This window comes from Lontra canadensis, unplaced genomic scaffold (assembly GCF_010015895.1).
Source record: "Lontra canadensis isolate GAN:19392208 unplaced genomic scaffold, GSC_riverotter_1.0 scaffold96, whole genome shotgun sequence".
NCBI lineage: Eukaryota > Metazoa > Chordata > Mammalia > Carnivora > Mustelidae > Lontra > Lontra canadensis.
Window position 1 is genome coordinate 3,182,360 of NW_022631090.1, and position 17,932 is coordinate 3,200,291.

At 44.2% G+C, this 17,932-nt stretch overlaps 1 protein-coding gene across 7 annotated transcripts in view; it reads left to right on the plus strand.

The window, feature by feature from the left end:
* The window catches only part of TMEM164 (transmembrane protein 164), a 152,098-nt gene that overhangs the window by 25,225 nt on the left and 108,941 nt on the right, over positions 1-17,932 (plus strand). Inside the window, exon 3 of one of the 7 annotated variants that reach the window (XM_032837051.1) lies at positions 20-662. The exons of 5 other annotated variants lie outside the window; for them this stretch is intronic. In XM_032837051.1, coding sequence (XP_032692942.1) covers positions 20-100 — 81 coding nt within the window. In that variant the 3' untranslated portion in view covers positions 101-662. Of the gene's footprint in view, positions 1-19; positions 663-15,620; positions 15,709-17,932 lie in introns of those variants that run through there. One more of the 7 variants, XM_032837053.1, reaches the window with a different exon arrangement.

Genomic DNA, 17,932 nt, shown 5'->3' on the forward strand with positions numbered 1-17,932 from the left:
TCCTCTGCTCATTCTGCAGGAAAAAATAAAGTCTGTGGGAGACAAGTGCTCACAAGGACCAAGCAACAGGAATGACGGCAATGACTACACCTTTTATTAGATTTTTGAAGGGAATCAGACTACGTGAAGCTGGAAGTCATACAGAGAGACAAATTACATTTGGTCACATTTGGGTGGGAATGGAACTTTTCAGCTCCGGCTCTGGAGCCTACATGGTTCTGTGAAATCTCATTTTCAGGCTCTGTTAGGGCAACCCCTGATTCTGATTATATTTCCTAACTGAGCACTCTGAGCTGGTCCTCCGCTAGAGCCTCCTTCCCTCCCAGAGCATTTCAGAGATGGGGGAGCAGGTGAGCCAGTTAGGATCCCCTGTTTCTGGCTGTCCTTTCATTTACATGCAACTATACTGCTCTTTTTCCCCCTTCTTCATTTTTGAAAACAAGCTTGTGTTTATTTGAAATACAGAAGTAACACATGAACATAAATATAAAAACTTTAAAAAAAATACAGGAATGTATTTTAAAAAGTGAAAGTTTCTGGGACTTCATCTTCCCACCCTGGTTCTCCTCCTTTTTAAAGACCTTGGCTCCTGTCAAAGAATCTCCCCTCCCTACCTCCTGATTCTTCAAATTTGCTTTTCTCCCAAGAGCTTAGTGCAAAAGAAATTCCAGCCTAATGGTTGGGGAAGGATTTGGGGGGTGGAGGGCAGAACTCTAGATTCCATAGAATCTGGCTGCGTGAAATAAAGGTCAAGGCTGGAAGGAACCAGATTTGGAAACACCAGTGGCTTCACCGTTATTTTAAAAATGGAGAAATTTTTGTAAGGCCTGGAATAAGATCCAGCTCTGTTTATATGTATTGGGGGGATGGGTAGAGAAGAGAGGCAGTCCAAATTAGATCATTTTTTGTGACTTTGCTCTGTAAACTCTAACGTGCTCTACGAATCTGAGATTAGCATTAATATTGGTACTGGCCGTGGGGTGTGGGCTTGGGTGTTCGTCAGAACAGCTAATAAATATCTCTCACTGGACCTTTGCACAGGAACTGACAAAATGGTATCCACTGGCAGTTCCAAAAGCTACTTTAATTGCCCTCATTATCTTAAAATGTACCACAACAATGGGGTAGAAAAGCAGAACTCAAGCTTCCAGAAGAAAGACCCAGAACAAGTGTAGCTTCCTGCTGATGCGCACAGTGAAATTAACCCACCTGATGTCAGGAATTGAAGAAACGTGTAAGCATCTCCTAGTTCAATAAAGTGGGTGACAGACAACACTCTCTAAACTGTAAAGCTGGGTAATAATGCAAAGGACCGTTGTCATCATGACTAGCGGAATCCCAGCGACTTAACTGTAATATGCTTCCAGGCAGTTCCATGAGCTCCTTTCCTGTCCAGGTGCGAGAAAATGCCACCGAAAAGCAGTCTCCTGATAACTGTAAAACCAGGCAGCTAAATTTAATAAGACATTTGTCAAGAAGAGAGAAGATAATGACCAATTTTTGGTAGATAGTTGCCTGCTGAAACAAAGCCTGTATTGAACTATTTTGGAGTGGGAAGAAGCATTGCTATGACAACAAATTACTTATATTTGATTTAGAAGAAGGAGCGTAGTGCAGCTTAATGTTTCAAAAAGCTCGTGAGAACAATTGTCGGCAGTGGGTATATGTTAAAATATAAAACGTTAAGTATGATCTGTTAAATAATTGAGTACCTTGGTGTGTTTCTCATATCTCCTCTCTCCTGAACCAATACATAACATGACATAAATAGATTTTAGGAAAAACAGCTAGTGGATTTACAGGTGAATTGTTCTGTTTTCGAGGGTGCCGCAAATGAAATTCACAGCTTTAATTTGCGGCAGTCCCCAAAATGTCATGTATTTCAAATTAAAAATAAAGCAACAACAAACACCACATCCCGAGACCTATTTCCTTTGGCTTTATTCCATCCAGACCTGAAATTGCGGTAGTTTGGAGTTTTTCCTTCTGTAGGTAATTAATCATCTTGGCGATTGGGAGTGTGTTTACTTGAAACTACTCTTAAGACCGTTTCCACACTTCCACCGTGTTCTCGCCTGAGAGAACAAGGAAACAGTAGTTTGTATGGAATGGTTATTTGCAGTGTGTCTGGGGCAGGTGGTCAAGGCATAGAGAACCCACAGAAAGCCTGTGAGTGTAGAGACTTCCTGTTAGCTCCTATTCCTTGGAGGCAGGTTTTAGGGTCTTGACCAGGTTCTAAGACTGGGTAAATCCCAGGGGCTCCTTGAGGGCTTTTGAGACTGGAAGCTTCAGATGCTTCATTTTCTTTCCTTTTTGTGTCTTTTTCCATCCTTCCTTTCCCTTTACCCATTATCAGTCTCTCTTCCTGTGTCCTTCTAGAGTAGGAAAGAAAAGTAGGAGAAGGGAAAAAGCTTGGAAGATGGAGGACTGACTTCAAGAAGACAGGAGTACCACCCTAAACTTTCAAATGGTCTCTCCAGGCAGAAGTCACAAATTTGCATATGGCCTCCCCCTCTCTCTCTTTTTTTTTTTTTTTTAAAGATTTTATTTATTTCTTTGACAGAGAGAGAGACCACAGTAGGCAGAGAGGCAGGCAGAGAGAGAGAGGAAGAAGCAGGCTCCCTGCTGAGCAGAGAGCCCGATGCGGGGCTCGATCCCAGGACCCTGGGATCATGACCTGAGCCGAAGGCAGAGGCTTTAACCCATTGAGCCACCCAGGCGTCCCTCCCTCTCTCTTTGGAAGGAACAATTTGTTTGGTCATTAGGATGGGGAGGAGGCCATTACATAGGGGTTAGTAAGAGGAGGAAGTTTGAAAACAATTAACAAGCCAAATCTTAAGTTAACCTTCCCCTTTAAATGGGGAGTAGCCCAGAATCACAGCTGTTGATGAATCACAGACCTGCCTGGCATGCTGTTTAAATTCCATCCCTTTAAAAGATTTGATGTTTTGTGTTTTATTAGTGGGCATCATGTCAGATCATGTTCCACCCTCCTCAGAAACTTCTAGTGCTCCCAGTTACAAGATGAAACTGTGATGTTGTTTGCCTGCTCCTTGTGGCCCTCCACAGTGCGGAAATAGGCCTTTTAGAAAAAAGATTGCAAAAGTAACACATACTCATGGAAAATTTGGAAAGTAGAAGAGTTGGCAACTTTTTTTCTGTGAAGGGCCAGATAGTTGATATTTTTGTGTCTGTTACAACTACTCAACTCTGCCTTTGTAGCCCAGAATCAGCCATGGATAATGGCATTATGGAAATGAATGTGCGTGTTTGTGTTCCAATAAAACTTTATAGACAAATCAGTCAGGCTTGGTTTGTGGGACATAGTTTGCTGAATCCTGGTATAGGGAATAAAAATTACTTGTAATCGTGCTACCAAAATGTAAACATTTTTGCTTGTTTTTCTCCTTTTATTCATATTGTTTTGCATGGTTGTTGACAATGTATTCTATACTACCAATTTTGTGCCCAGATTTTTTTCATTTAACATTCCTGTAACATTTTCCTTGTCATTTAAAACTTGCCAGAAGCATAATCCTTTTTTAAAAAAAGATTTTATTTATTTATTTGAGAGAGAGAGAGAGTGTGTGTGTATGAGCAGGAGGAGGGGCAGAAGGACAATGGACTCCCTGCTGAGCTAGGAGCCTGACTCGGCTCTATCCCAGGACCCCAATATCATGACCTGAGCCAAAGTCAGATGCCCAACTGACTGAGCCACCCAAGCATCCCAAACTTGTCAGAAGCATAATTCTTAATGGCTATATAATAATCTATCCTATAACTAGATCATAATTTACCTAATCATTTCCTATTGTTTTCTCAGTTATAAATGACATTGAAAAAAGCTGCCATTTGCATAAATCTTTGTATTTCAGATTATTTTGTACCCCTTTTTCTTGAAGTGTAATGATCAGGCCAGGGGTCTGAATGCTTTTAAGAAGCTTAATACTGGCTTTTTGAAAAGGTAGTGCCCATTTATGTTCCACCGGCAGTGTAGAAGACAGTCTGTTCCTCCTCGTCTTGCCTGCAGATACTCTCACAAAAGCAAAGTCTTTTTTCAAAATGGTGTCTAAGTTAATATGTAATTCTTTGGTTATTAGGGTGGTTGGAAACAAATTTCAAGTTGGTTGAAATTTATTTCTATATTAGGGTGGTTGATAAGCTGCCATATTTCTTCTTTGGCTTGCTTGTCTGTAAATGAGCCTTGGGCCCTAACTTGCTCCCCCTTTTGCTAATGCAGTTTTCCCCTTTCATCTCCTGAGCTCCTGCATCAAAATTGTACTCATCCTTTAGGGCCCCATCCAAAGCTGAATTCATCTCCCTGTCCATGTAGTCCTCTCTCGTTCTTCTTACTTATTTGATCTCTTTGCTCCCCATAGTACATCTTAGGACCTTTATATAACTTCCTGCCTCCGTGTGGTTTTCTTTGTATGGGCTTTCTCCCCAGAGCAGGGACTGGACCGTGTTATTTGTCTTGGTTCCCAGAACCTAGCAGAGAGCTTAGTATCCAGGGGCCTGACTAATCTGCTAGAACTTTGTTGAGAGGTTCCTGAGGTCTGCTGCATGTATCGTTTTGGAAAAAAATTAAAAGCATGGTGTTGCAATTGCCTGCAATGTTTACAGAACTAGTTGGGATCACTGATAAGAATGCTTTTCTGGTTACTTCAGATGGGCTGTATCCCTAAGTCCTATGCACTCCTTTTTGTGAAATGTGGGCTCTCAAGTTTTCCAAGTGATGATATGCAACATTTTTATTTTTTTAAAGCTTTTATTTATTTATTTGACTGAGAGCATGAGCTTGCATAAGCAGGGGGAGCAGCTGGCAGAGGGAGAGGGAAAACTGCCTGAGCCACCCAGGCGCCCTGATACACAACAATTTTAGCACCCATCGGGCTACTCCTCTCTCGCATATATAGAATAGTACTATATTGTGCTGTTAGAAGTGTCTGTGATGATGGAAACACTTCCTGTCTGTGTTTTCTGGTATGGTAGCCACTAGCCCCATGTAGTGACTGTGCACTTGACATGTGCTTCATTTTATTTAAATATTTGAAATTGGGGCGCCTGGGTGGCTCGGTTGGTTAAGCATCTGCCTTAGGCTCAGGTCATGATCCCAGGGTCCTGGGATTGAGTCCCATATTGGGCTCCCTGCTCAATGGGGAGTCTGCTGCTCCCCCTGCCTCTGCTCTCCTGCTTTCTCTCTGTCAAATAAATGAATAAAATCTTTAAAAAAAATAGATACATATATACACACATACTTGAAGCAGAAATAGTCACAGGTAGTAGTGGCTACCATATTGGACAGTGCAGGATCATCCAGGATATTTAAATGTGTAGTCTTTTATGGCTAAGAGCTTGGTATTCATAGTGATCTGCAGTGATGTTGACTTCAGGAGCTGCCTGGAAGTCTGAAGAGGCATCCCAGATCTTGGGAGAACCTTGGAGAGAGGGGAAGCTGTGAGTTTGGTTCACAGTGGTAACTGCCTCCAGTGTTGTGGGGGAGGGGAGATCGTGCCAGATAGGTCGGTTTAGAGGCAGAGTGTGGGAATCTGGCATGCCAGGAGCAGACATTTGGGCTTGATATGGTCGGTAATAGGGAATCATTAAACATTCATGAGAAGGGGAGTGACAGATGAGGGTAGTGTTGCAAGGTCACGCGTGCTGGGGGCATGCAGGCTGCTGGGAGAGGGTGTGAGTTATTGGCCCCTCCTTCATTGGATAGGGCTGGGCAGTAGTGATTCACCAACTCCATCAAGCCCAGCCACATCAGAAAACACAAGTGATTTATTTTCGCATTAGCTTCCAGTTATTGTGTGCCTTCCTGTGTCTCAGAAACACTCCAGCATTGAGTGCCGCGGGCTTGTCGTTGGGAGGTGGGAGAGAGTGGCTGTCTGTCTGAGGGGAGACAGGCGGGTCACCACAGCTTCTCCAGGGGCAGGATCGCTCTCAGGGGCCCTGGTACCTTGAAAGGCTCTCCGATCTTTCAGAAACAGTCTGGGAGCCCAGTCATTCCATCCTGGTCTGTCTGCTTTCTTGAAGGGCCCATTGGAAATTTCTGTTTGTCACTTTCACTTACGTCAACCAGTTACATTTCTTTGTTCTGTCTACTCCTTACTTGTTACGTTGCTTATCTTTCCATAACCCTGGCATGACTTTTTAAGATGTGGGCTTAATAATTAGCTGTCATCGGGCACCTGAGTGGCTCAGTGGGTTAAAGCCTCTGCCTTTGGCTCAGGTCATGATCCGAGGGTCCTCGAATCGAGCCCCTCATCAGGCTCTCTGCTCAGCAGGGAGCCTGCTTCCCCCTCTCTCTCTGCCTGCCTCTCTGCCTACTTGTGATCTCTGTCTGTCAAATAAATAAATAAAATCACCATTCTACAGATCTGCCCCCAGACTCATTTTTAAGAAAAAGACATTATCGAAGGGACTGTCCCTATCCTGACCCTCTCCAACACACCCAGCGAATGCCACTGCGGCCATTGTCCACCCTGCCTGGGTGCCCATCCTCCAGGTCCAACTTGGCTCAGGGAGATAGCCCAGCTCAGAAGCCACCTCCTTTTTGGGAAAACACGCTCCACTTAAATCCTACCTAGAAAGAAGTCTTCAGAAAGCACACACCAGGGCAAGGCCTTGACTGTCTCATCTCCATGTGTCAGTGGGGCTCTGCACTTGAGAACGGAGCACCCCCTCCACTTCGTTCAAATTGAGGGGCCCCTGGCTGAAAGAGCAGGTGGTCCTGTGTGGGCCTCCCCCCTCACCTCCTTCTCTTGAGACACAGCTGTTAAGAGTGAGTAGCACTTCCCTCTCTTGGCGTGGTGAAGCAGCTTCCTCCCTGCTACATTGCCCCATGCACGGAAGGCAAACACTTCCTGTCTTGACTTGCCATTGGAGGGAAAGGGGAGATTTCAAAGCAACAATGACCTTGAGCTGCACACTGCAGATTTCTGCAAAAATAAGTGACCTCTTCTGGTTTCTTTCCCGATCACGGAGGTGGTGGTGTTGAAGGGTCAAGAGTGTGGGTTCTTGCAGCATGTGCTTACTGAGTGTTTACTATCGGCTAGTAATTCTGCTAGACTCTAGGATCAGACCCTAGTAGATTAAACTTTGGGTTCTGCCAGTTGTTAGTTCTTGGAGCTTGGGTGAGTTTCCTGACTTCTTTGAACTTTAGTTTATCTGTCCGTAAAATGGAAGCAAGGATGCTTCCCTTGCATGGTTGTTGTAAGAAATAGAGAGGGTCTGTAGAGTACAATTCCTGGGACCTAGTAAGGACTCAGTAGGAGGTAGTTATTATTATCCTGTTTGTAAAGGCTTCAAGGTCAAGCCCATTGACCCAGTGTCCTCTTTCCCTCATTCCTCAGGGTGCTTGCTTTTGCCTTCCTGGAGCTACATATCATCAGAGTGGGAAGCATTGGGTGTGATGAATTTAATAAACAAGATTTTCTTGACAGAAAGAGGGGCCCTACCTAGGTAGTGGATGACTGAGGAAAACTCTGGAGCCACCTTTGCTAAGGAAACCTAAGGTAATTGCCACCTGTCTGAGAGGTTTCTGCCCTGAGGGCCTGGGTGGGGTGTGGTTGAAGACAGTACCTCCTCCTGGCCCTTTTTTTTTTTTTAAGATTTTATTTATTTATTTGACAGAGGGAGAGAGCACAGGTAGGCAGAGAGGCAGGCAGAGAGAGAGGGGGGAAGCAGGCTCCCTGCTGAGCAGAGAGCCCAATGCGGGGCTCGATTCCAGGACCCTGAGATCATGACCCTAGCCGAAGGCAGAGGCTTAACCCACTGAGCGACCCAAGTACCCCTCCTCCTGGCCTTTTTAAGAATCAGGTTGGGGCGGGGCACCTGGGTGGCTCAGTGGGTTAAAGACTCTGCCTTCGGCTCAGGTCATGATCTCAGGTTTCTGGGATCGAGCCCCCATCGGGCTCTCTGCTCAGCAGGGAGCATGCTTCCCCCTCTCTCACTGCCTGCCTCTCTGCCTACTTGTGATCTCTGTCAAATAAATAAATAAAATATTAAAAAAAAAAGAATCAGGTTGGGGGGGGCGCTTGGGTGGCTCAGTGGGTTAAAGCCTCTGCCTTCGGCTCAGGTGGTGATCCCAGAGTCCTGGGATCAAGCCTCGGTCATGATCCCAGGGTCCTGGGATCGAGCCCCGCATTGGGCTCTCAGCTCATCGGGGAGCCTGCCTCCCCCGCCACTCTCTGCCTGCTTGTGATCTCTGTCTATCAAATAAATAAATAAAATCTTGAAAAAAAAAAAAGAATCAGGTCCAGGGAAAATGGCCTCTACTTTCTGCAGTTGATGGGGTGGTGTGTGGGGGATATTGCTTTTGAGTTGGGGAGTCCTGGTTGCCCCACCTTGGGATGCTCTGTTGGTCTGGCTTTAAGGGCAGCTTTCCAGTTGATCTCTTAATCTTCAGAAATTACACTGGAAATCAGTTATGCTATCCCCTCCCTTAGAACACTAACTAGCCCTCACTTAGCAGAGTCATGTTCTTGGGATGCTGTGGGTCTAGATTTTGATTTTCTGTACTACCGTGACCAGAATTTCTTTTGCAATCATGAGAAGAAATGTACTCTTGAAAGATTGCTTGTGGTACAAATGTGTGTGTTAAAATCCTACTTCAGGTGTGGAGGGGCAGCTTGCAAAAGTAAGGAATTCCATGGAACACCCCTTAGGAAAAAAAAATCCGTTGGTAACATGAATTATAGCTTTGGGATTTCCTGGTTATTAAATCTTGATTTTAATGTGTCGGATTTGCTTCAAGCAAAGTCTGCCTAATTTTTAGGCTACAGCTTCCTTTTCATGAAACAAGAAGGTATTATAAAATACTCAGAGAACTGGAACCTGTGTCATGGTTTCACTTGATCTAGGTCCCTGGAGACTTAAGACCTTAGAGCTATAGCAGTAAGTCGGTTAGTTCAGTTAGAATGAGGGTTCCCAGCAGTTTTCCCCTACCTTTATTTTAAGGAGTTGTATGTATCACTTTTCATGATGACAGAACACAGAGTGATATGATTTAAAAAAAAAAAAAAAGAACTGAGTGACCTTTGCTTACTTCCTTCTACTGGTCTTTGACTTCTCTTGTTTTACTGAATTTCCTTCCCCCTCTTGTTCACCCACCATCTGAGGTTAACTGCTGCTTGGGCTCAGATGCTAAGGCCATGTTGCTTCTGAGGCTAAGAGGACACACCTGAAAACTGACATTTGGGTCCTGACTTTTAGCTGGATTTAGGGAGATGCCACTGCTAGATATCTTCTTTTGTTCCTGTATCCATATTGTGAGTTTTTTTTTAAGATTTTATTTATTCATTTGACAGACAGAGATCACAAGTAGGCAGAGAGGCAGGCAGAGAGAGAGGAGGAAGCAGGCTTCCTGCCGAGCAGAGAGCCCGATGCGGGGCTCCATCCCAGGACCCTGAGATCATGACCTGAGCCGAAGGCAGAGGCTTAACCCAATGAGCCACCCAGGTGCCCCCATATTGTGAGTTTTGGCTTTGACTCTTTGGATAAAACACTTCTGTGAACAACAGGTCAAATGGGAAATCTTTCATGAAACAAATCCATTTGACAGTATGACCTTGTAAATAAGTAACGAACACTAATGATGCACATTTCTTCTTCCCTGCTAGTCGTAGAGCCAGAACGGGGAAGTAGGCCATTTTTTTACATTTCTTTGGTTTGATTTGTGCCTGAAGTGAATTCTCAGATCAGACACATCCCTGTTTGTACAGAAGTCTCAATAATTTTTGTCGCAAACTGATCTGAAAAGCCAGTTTGGTTGTCTATAGTTTCTAGATTATATTTTGGTGTGTATCATGGATCTCTCGTAGTTAAGAGGTACGTGAGAGCTATATGTTTCTTCTCCACAACCAGCGTATTACAGTGAAAGCAGTTCAGATCTAATTCTGCCCCACAAACATTATGAACAGTCAGGCAGAAAACAGTCATACAGCCTGATCTGTATGTCCAGAGCCATTCTATCTCCTCTTATTTCCAACCATTATCTCAGGTGAAAGGTTCCCTGGAGGCAGACATGACGCTCTTCTAGCAGTAGGATTCAGCTTACCTTCCCGTTAAAGGGCACATTCAAATTAAGTGTCAGAGCATGAGATTTGTTACAACTTCTGAGCCTGAAGGTGTCATTCCGAAGGGGTGAAAGACATTGGGCCAACCAGAGTCTTCTCTCCAGTTCATGCAAGGGTGGATCTTACCTGAATGACGTTTCTAACTGGTCTACCTATCTCGAGCACCAAGACATCCCCCAATGAAGCATAATTTCTAATATCTGTTGTTCTAATTAACAAGTCATCTGAAGGATTTTGGAGCTGAAGCATTTGAGTGTGGCTTTTTTCCCATTAAAAAAACTTAAGGCATATTTTACCTTCTTTTTAGGATACAGTTCTGTGAGTTTGGGCAAAGGCATACGCCCTAATCAAGATAGAGAACTGCTTCCATCAGCCCCCGCTCCATCCCCCAAATTCCCCATTACTTGCTTGTGGGCTTTTCAAAATAAACAGCTTTATTGAGATAGAATTCATCTACTGTATAATTCGCCTATTTAAAGTATACAATTCAGAGGGATTTTTTTTGAGAATTATTCGTTTTTTAAAACAGTGGTAAAATATATCTATGACCTAAAATGTGCCATTTTATTCATTCATAAGTGTGTCACTGGGTGGCACCAATTACATTCACAGTGTCCTGCAACCATCACTTTTCTTCGTCACCCCAAACAGAAACTCTGTACCCATTAAGCGAGACTGCCCATTGCTTCCTCCCACAGCCTCTGGTAACCACTGTTCTACTTGTCGTCTCTAAGGCTGTATTTAACTAGGTACCCCGTAGAAGTGGAACCATACAGTATTTGCTCTTCCATGTCTGGTTTACTTGACTTCATATACCATTTTCCAGGCTGACTCATGTGGCATATATCAGTCCTTCATTCCTTTTTAAGGCTGAATGATACTCTGTGAATAAGCCACTCATCTATCTGTGGACATTTGGCTTGTTTTTCTTTTTGGCCATCATGAATACTGCTGTGCAGTGAACACCGGCTTACAAGTGTCTTGCTTGAGTCCCTGTTTTCGATTCTTGAAACTCCATGAGAGTATACACTCCTGGTGTATGCCCAGGAGTGTAGTGTTGGGTCACATGGTAATTTGGTGTTGAGTATGTGGAGGAGCTGCACAGTTTCACGACACCTGAGCCATTTGATACCCACCAGTGATGTACAAGGATTCCAAGCTCTTCACATCCTCTCCAGCACTTATTTGCCATCTCTCAAAATCTTGCCTTCCTCATAGCTGTGAAGTGGTATTGCCTTGCAGTTTTGTTTTGCATTTCTCTAATGACTAATGATGACGAGCACCTTTTTCTGTGCTCAGTGGCCATTTGCATCTTCTTTGGAGAAATGCCTGTTTGTATCCTATGCCCATTTTTTAAAAACTGAATTGTTTGTCCTTTTGTTGTTAAGTTCATGATTCTGGGCTTTGATTAGAGATTTCAGTTATTAACTAATCACCCCTGGAGTGTGAGTGTTCTCAATTAGGGTTTTTTAGATGTTAACTGCAGTGTTCTGGTAAATGTTTTAAAGCTCTGATTTAGAGCATTTGCCAGTTTCCATGGTCCATTTCAAGTTACCAATCTGTCCTTATTAAAGTAACAAAAGAGGGTTGCCTGGGTGGCTCAGCGGGTTAAGCCTCTGCCTTCAGCCCAGGTCATGATCTCAGGGTCCTGGGATCAAGCCCTGCATCAGGCTCTCTGCTCAGCAGGGGAGCCTGCTTCCCCCCCCCCCCCCGCCATCTCTTGGCCTTCTTGTGATCTCTCTTTCTGTTAAATAATTAAATATATAGATAGATAGATAGAATCTTTTAAATAATAAAGTAATAAGGGAGTGGGAAGAGATGCACATAATCAACTCTGGCTAGCAAGTGCTAGGCTTCCAACCACCCTACAGTGTAGAAAGAAACTAATACACAGACACACAGACACACACGTGTCACAGTGTCTATGTTGAACATATTTTAAATGAATTTGCAGATGTCGCAACTAAAAGTAAATGAGAATGACTTTCAATTATAATACTTGAGCTCTACTCATTGTTGAGCATGTCATATGCTAGGCATGTTCCAAATGTTTAATGCACGTGTCACTGCTTTGTGTCCCACACATGGGTTTTACTTCCTGAGTGCCCACTACCATAAACAAGAGCGAATGACTTTCTTCTAACCCCAGACACACTGCTTTGTTACTCTGTACCCTCCACCCTTCCTAAAAATCTATTTTGGAGAATTGAAAGTGAAAGCTAACGCTGTCATCCACCTGTCGATGGACTGTGGAAGTTCACAAATATTCTTTTCTGGATTCCAAACAAACAAACACCCCCCACCCAAAAAACGCACATGTTTTATAAGGAAAATGTAAGCAAGTCAGAAATGGCCAAAAATAGGAAGTGAAAGTCCTCCATTATCCCACCCACAAGAAACCATCATTAACAGTGAACATTTATGATGTCAAATCTTTTTCTTTACATCTTCATTGTTTTACAAAAAATGGGATGCTGCTTTACAATCGGAAACTTCCTTCACTGCATGACACAGTCAGACACCAGCGCCTATAGCCCTACTTTGTTCCTTTTACCAGCTACATGGTATCTGTCATGTGACCGGAGTGTAAAGGATCGTGAAGGGTTGTTTTGAAGAAGGGGTGATAGGTAGCTTATGGCACAAAAAGGTTGATAACCACTGCTGGGTATCCCAAACAGCATCATTTTGTCTGCTCTCCCCTTCCAGAGTTACCATAACTTACCCAGAATGATAAGGTGAAAGTCAATGTCAGGAGTTACAGGAAATCTCTTAAGCCCCATAGGGATAGTTGTGAGGTAAAAGTATGCATCAAATTCTTGCATAGCGCTTTGTAGCTCTAGTCTTTCTTTTTTTTTTTTAATTTTAATTCCAGTATAGCTAACATACAGTGTTCTATTAGTTTCAGGTGGACAGCTCTGGTCTTTCAAAACCGTATTTAGAATCTCTTCAACTCCAGGGAGGCACCTGGGTGGCTCAGTCTGGGGACCCTCTGCCTTTGGCTCAGGCCGTGATCTCAGGGTCCTGGGATTGAGACCTGCATCCAGCTCCCTGCTCAGCGGGGAACCTACTTCTCCCTCTGCCTCTGCCCCTCCCCCACGCGTGCTCTTGCGTGCTCTCTCTCAAATAAATAAATAAATAAATAAAATCTTTAAAAAAAGTTTCTTCAAGTCCAGCAGGCTCTGGTCTGAGTTCAAGAAACATTGTCCTGAAGGCAGCCCAGCCTTTTAATTCCTCTTCATCTGAAGAACCTGTTGGGTTTCCTCATTCTCAGTGGTCATCAGCGTTTCTTTGTTTTCTCCTCTGTCCAGGCCCCTGTCACTAGCAAAGCTCCTACTGACTTTATCTGGGGAGGCATTTATTATTGTTGCTCCTGGGGATTGATAGGAGGAAAGAAGGTTATCTGGGGGAAGGGTAGACGTCGTAGAAGTGTCTGACAGCCATTATTAGGTGGCTGTCAAAATAACACGCTTTACTCTCCAGCATGTCCCTACTCCAGGGAATGAAATAATCCAAGAATAATAAGCTCCCAATTGCCATCTGTCAGTTTGTGATGCTGCCTGCCTCGTTCTGGTTAACATTGAATGCTGACCTCACACGGCACTCGGGGAAACTTAGAGGAAGATAAGATGATCACAGGACGTAAAGCGAACTGACTGATGGCTTGCCCAGACATGGGCCAAAGGCCAGTGGTATCAGTTGATCAACATTTGTCTATCTCGTGCTCTCTTCCCCTTTCTTGTTTACCTCAGAGAGTTGGCAGTGTGGCGTTCCCTCCTGGAATAGGACACATTCTCATTCTTTTACCGGCTTGGAGAAGTTAGTTTAGTAGGGGTGGCGGGGCGGGTGCTAAGAGGTTTGGGTGGGGGTCAGATGCTATCATTTTTCCTAAGAAGGTAAGAAGAATATGGGTTTCTGGAGTTAATGAATGGACTTGCCGTGATCTTTTAGATCACATGCTAAGCAACAGGCTTGTACATACATATTTTACTGTGCCTTCCGGCCCATATCCCCTTCGAAGGCAAACTGCTCTGTGCCAGCTGCACTGGGAGGCAGGGGCCATGACCTGTGAGGAACCTGCCTCCTGGTTGATTGGACCAAGAGTTGGCCATCTGTCCCCAAAACAGCCCATTCATCACCTGGCAAGCAACAAGGGTTTAACAGGATGAGCTGGGCCAATTGTATTTCTCTCCTAGGAAATTAGACTCATGAAACTGAGTGACTAAGACAGTCCACAGCAGGGACAAGAGCCAAAAGATGATGGGGAGGGAAGCATCACATCAGGCCACATCCATGCTGGAGTTAGGAAGAGACAGAAACCATGAGTAAACGGAAGAAGCTACTAAGAGCGATAGAGATGCCCTGAGAGACAGAGCAGCTGTTTCCCACAACCACCTTGATCCCAGAACCACTTTCCAGTTCTCCCGAGGCCAAGCTTTATCCTGCAGTAGGATTCTCTTGGGATACCTGTTTCTGTTTTTAGTCGTAAATCTCCCTTTTCTTGAGCCAGCTTGAGTAGGACTCTGTTTTCTTGCAATAAAAATTGCCAGACCAGCCCTGTGGTTTTGGTAATAGTGGAGAAGAAAAGATAACTAGGGTTGGTAAGGATGTAGAGAAACCCGGACCCTTGTACACTGTTGGCAGGAAAGCAAAATGGTGCAGCCGCTCTGGAAAATAGCCTGGAGGTATCTCCAGAATTTAAAAACAGACCTGTCGTTTGATCCAGCAATCCCAATTCTGGCTATTTATCTAAAAGATTTGAAATTGATATCTCAGATATTAGCCTGCCAGTGTTCACTGAAGCACTGTTCACAATAGGAAAGATGTAGGAAACAACCTAAATGTCCGTTGATGGATGAATGGATAAAGAGAAGGTAATGTAAGTACCATGGAATATTATTCAGCCTTCAAAAAGGAGGATAAATACTGGAGGCGTTTGAAGAGTCAGACTCATCCAATCAAAGAGTAGAAGGGTGGCTACTAGGCATTATGGAGGGCTGGGAAATTGCTAATCAATGGGCATAAAGTTTTGATTATACAAGATGAACAGGTTCTAGAGATCTGCTGTACGACCTAGTGCCTGTAGTTAATACTGTATTGTGCACTTTGTTAACAGGGTAGATCTTACATAAAATGTTCTTACCACAATAAAATAAAATTAAATAGTCAGGCCAGGTCTAGGCCTCAAGTGTTCTGACTGTAGACATTGCAGGTGAATCGACAACAGTTGGTTAATATTTAGGGTTAACATTCAGTGCCACAGTCTGTTCTAGGTATTATGGGGAGCAGTGGAAAAACACAGATACCTCATTATTTCTCTCAAGCTCAGCGCTGACGTACGAGCTTTAAATCTGTGTTCCTGGCAAATGGTGAGAATGGAAAGAGGCAGGGATCCTGACTGTTCATTTATCACCTCACAGCTCTCAACCAACAGGGGGCCTTCTTTATCCTCTTTAACCTCTCAGTGGAATATTTGCCTTTGATTTATTCCTCTTTCCAGTCAACTCTTGATTATTCATGTAATAGAGGGAAGCATTTATGTGAATAATAGAAGACTGCCCAACCTTGGCCTCTCTTCCCTGCTACAGCAGCACTGAGTTCCAGAAATGGAAACCAACTAGCAGGAGAGGTAAGGAGGCTCAGCAAAGCTGGGGCAGGGCCAAGCAAATTAACATTGTTTCTTCTCCCACTTTTATACCTTCCTTCTAAATGGTCCCTCTTGAGTTCCTTTTCTGGTGCCTGTAGGAGATTGCCGGAAAGGAGACGCCATCTGTTTGATTGAAGTAAAAATATGGGATTTTTAAAGACTAAAATGTGGTTGGGGACAAGTCGTTGGGGATGCTGGTTTTTTCTCTCCCATCTATTCTACCCTGTGTTGGCATTGTGCCTCAGAGCCAGCCAGCTTTCTTACTGGTGGCCGTTATTCTCAGTTCAGGATTTGGGACTCAGCTAGTGAAGATAACTGTGGTGGGGTTTCTCGAAGTTTGGTCCTTGAGCCACTTACGTGTGTGTATGTGTTTGTGTGTGTGGCATGGGGGGATGCTTATTAAATGTTGATTCTTCGGCCTCACCTCAGACCTATTGAGCCCAGATCTGGGGGAAGGGAATCGGTCTGGGAATTTGAGTTGTAACCCACCCCTCTCTCCAGGTGATTTTTAGGCACACCCCACTTTATGAATGACCAGGCTATAAAAATGACCCGTGAGCATTTGGGAAATTACCAACACTCCGGGGAAATTGCCAGCACTTCTGTGACCGTCACTGCTAGTAGACCAAGTGAGGGGGGTGGGGAGAAAGTGGGGCATGGCGGGTGTCACGGGGTGTTCTTCTGAGTACAAATAGGTAGGGATTCTCCGTTGAAAGGAATGCCCAGAAGAACGGGTGCTGCCAGCCACCATGCAAAATGCAGCGCTTCTTAACCCTCAAGTATTGGTCGAATTACCGTCTCGAGGATTGAGAGTTGCTTCAGCAGGGACGCAGGACGATGTGTGTGTATGCTATAGGCTGGCTTTGCATGTTTCCTTCGAAAGAGACCACCCCCTTCTCCGTTTCTGCATTGTCTGTACTTCAAATAAGGACAGCTAGTCATTGCCAACATATTTGGAGTTTTGTGGTAATTTAAATACGTAAATAGGAACTGCATGATGCCTTTCAGTGATTGTACCTAAATATAACCCTCCTAATCAAAATGAGGATGTTATGTTTATTTTAAAACTGTGGTTAGAGTGTTCAGTCTTTTTTCTTTTTTTTCCTTTCTGAACACTGGCTCTGAGGAGTAAAGCAAGGTCCTGTGTTTCTTTGCTTTCCAGGCATTCCCAAATGACTGTTGAATGGGTTTTGTTCCAAAAGTTTCTCTGGAAGTCTGTTTAGAATTCAGATTGCATTTTCCCGTGGACACAGTACACTTGAGGGTCAGGTTCCCAGACCAGCTGGCAAAAGTCTATTTAATGTGAAGTAGAATGGAAGAGCAGTCCCCTAGCCACGAATGAGGGCTCCTGATGGTGTTTTTTTTTGTTTTGTTTTGTTTTTTTTTTTTTTTTAAGGGAAAAAGCATCGGGGTTTCAGGCCTGTGGTGCTAGACACACATCCAGGCGTCAGTCCATGGGCAGAATCCTAGGGATTTAGGGTGGGAGGAAACCGTTCAGACTCCTCAACCTGGCTTCCTAGGCCTTGTATGATCTGGCTTCTGTTCACCTCTATGGTATCCATCCATCTATCCATCTTTCCTCCCTCCCTCTGTCTTTCTCTTCTCTTCTCTTCTCTTCTCTTCCCTCTTTCATTCTTTCATTCTTCCCCCCCTTTCTTTCTATAATATCCATCCATCCATCCTTCCTCCCTCCCATGCTCTCACCTTCCCCCCAGCCCTCTCTCTTTCTTTTCTTTTCTTTCCTTTCCTTTCTTATAGTATCTCTCCTCCCTCCTTTCTTCCCTCCCTCTTTCCTTCTTCTCTCTTTCTCTCTCTCTCCCTCTTTTCTTTCTTTTTCCTTCCTTACTTCCTTTTCCTTCCCCTCCCTCCATCCCTCCCTCTTTTCCTTCCTTCCTCCCCCTCTTCCTTCCGGATCCCTGTCCCTTTTTTCTTTCTTCCCTCCCTCCATCCTTTCTTTTTTTCTTCCTTTCTTCTTTCTTCCTTTCTTCTTTGTTAAGTAAGCTCTATGCCCAATGTAGGGCTTGAACTCATGACCCCAACATCAAGAGTTTCGTGCTCTATCAACTAAGCCAGCCAGCCACCCCTATAGCATCATTTCTTACCATGTTTCCCCGGCACTCCATATGATCCAGGCAAAAGGAGCTCCTTCAAGTTCCCTAAACTTGTCTGTGTAGCCTCTGGGCCATTGAAGCTTTTACCCATGCTT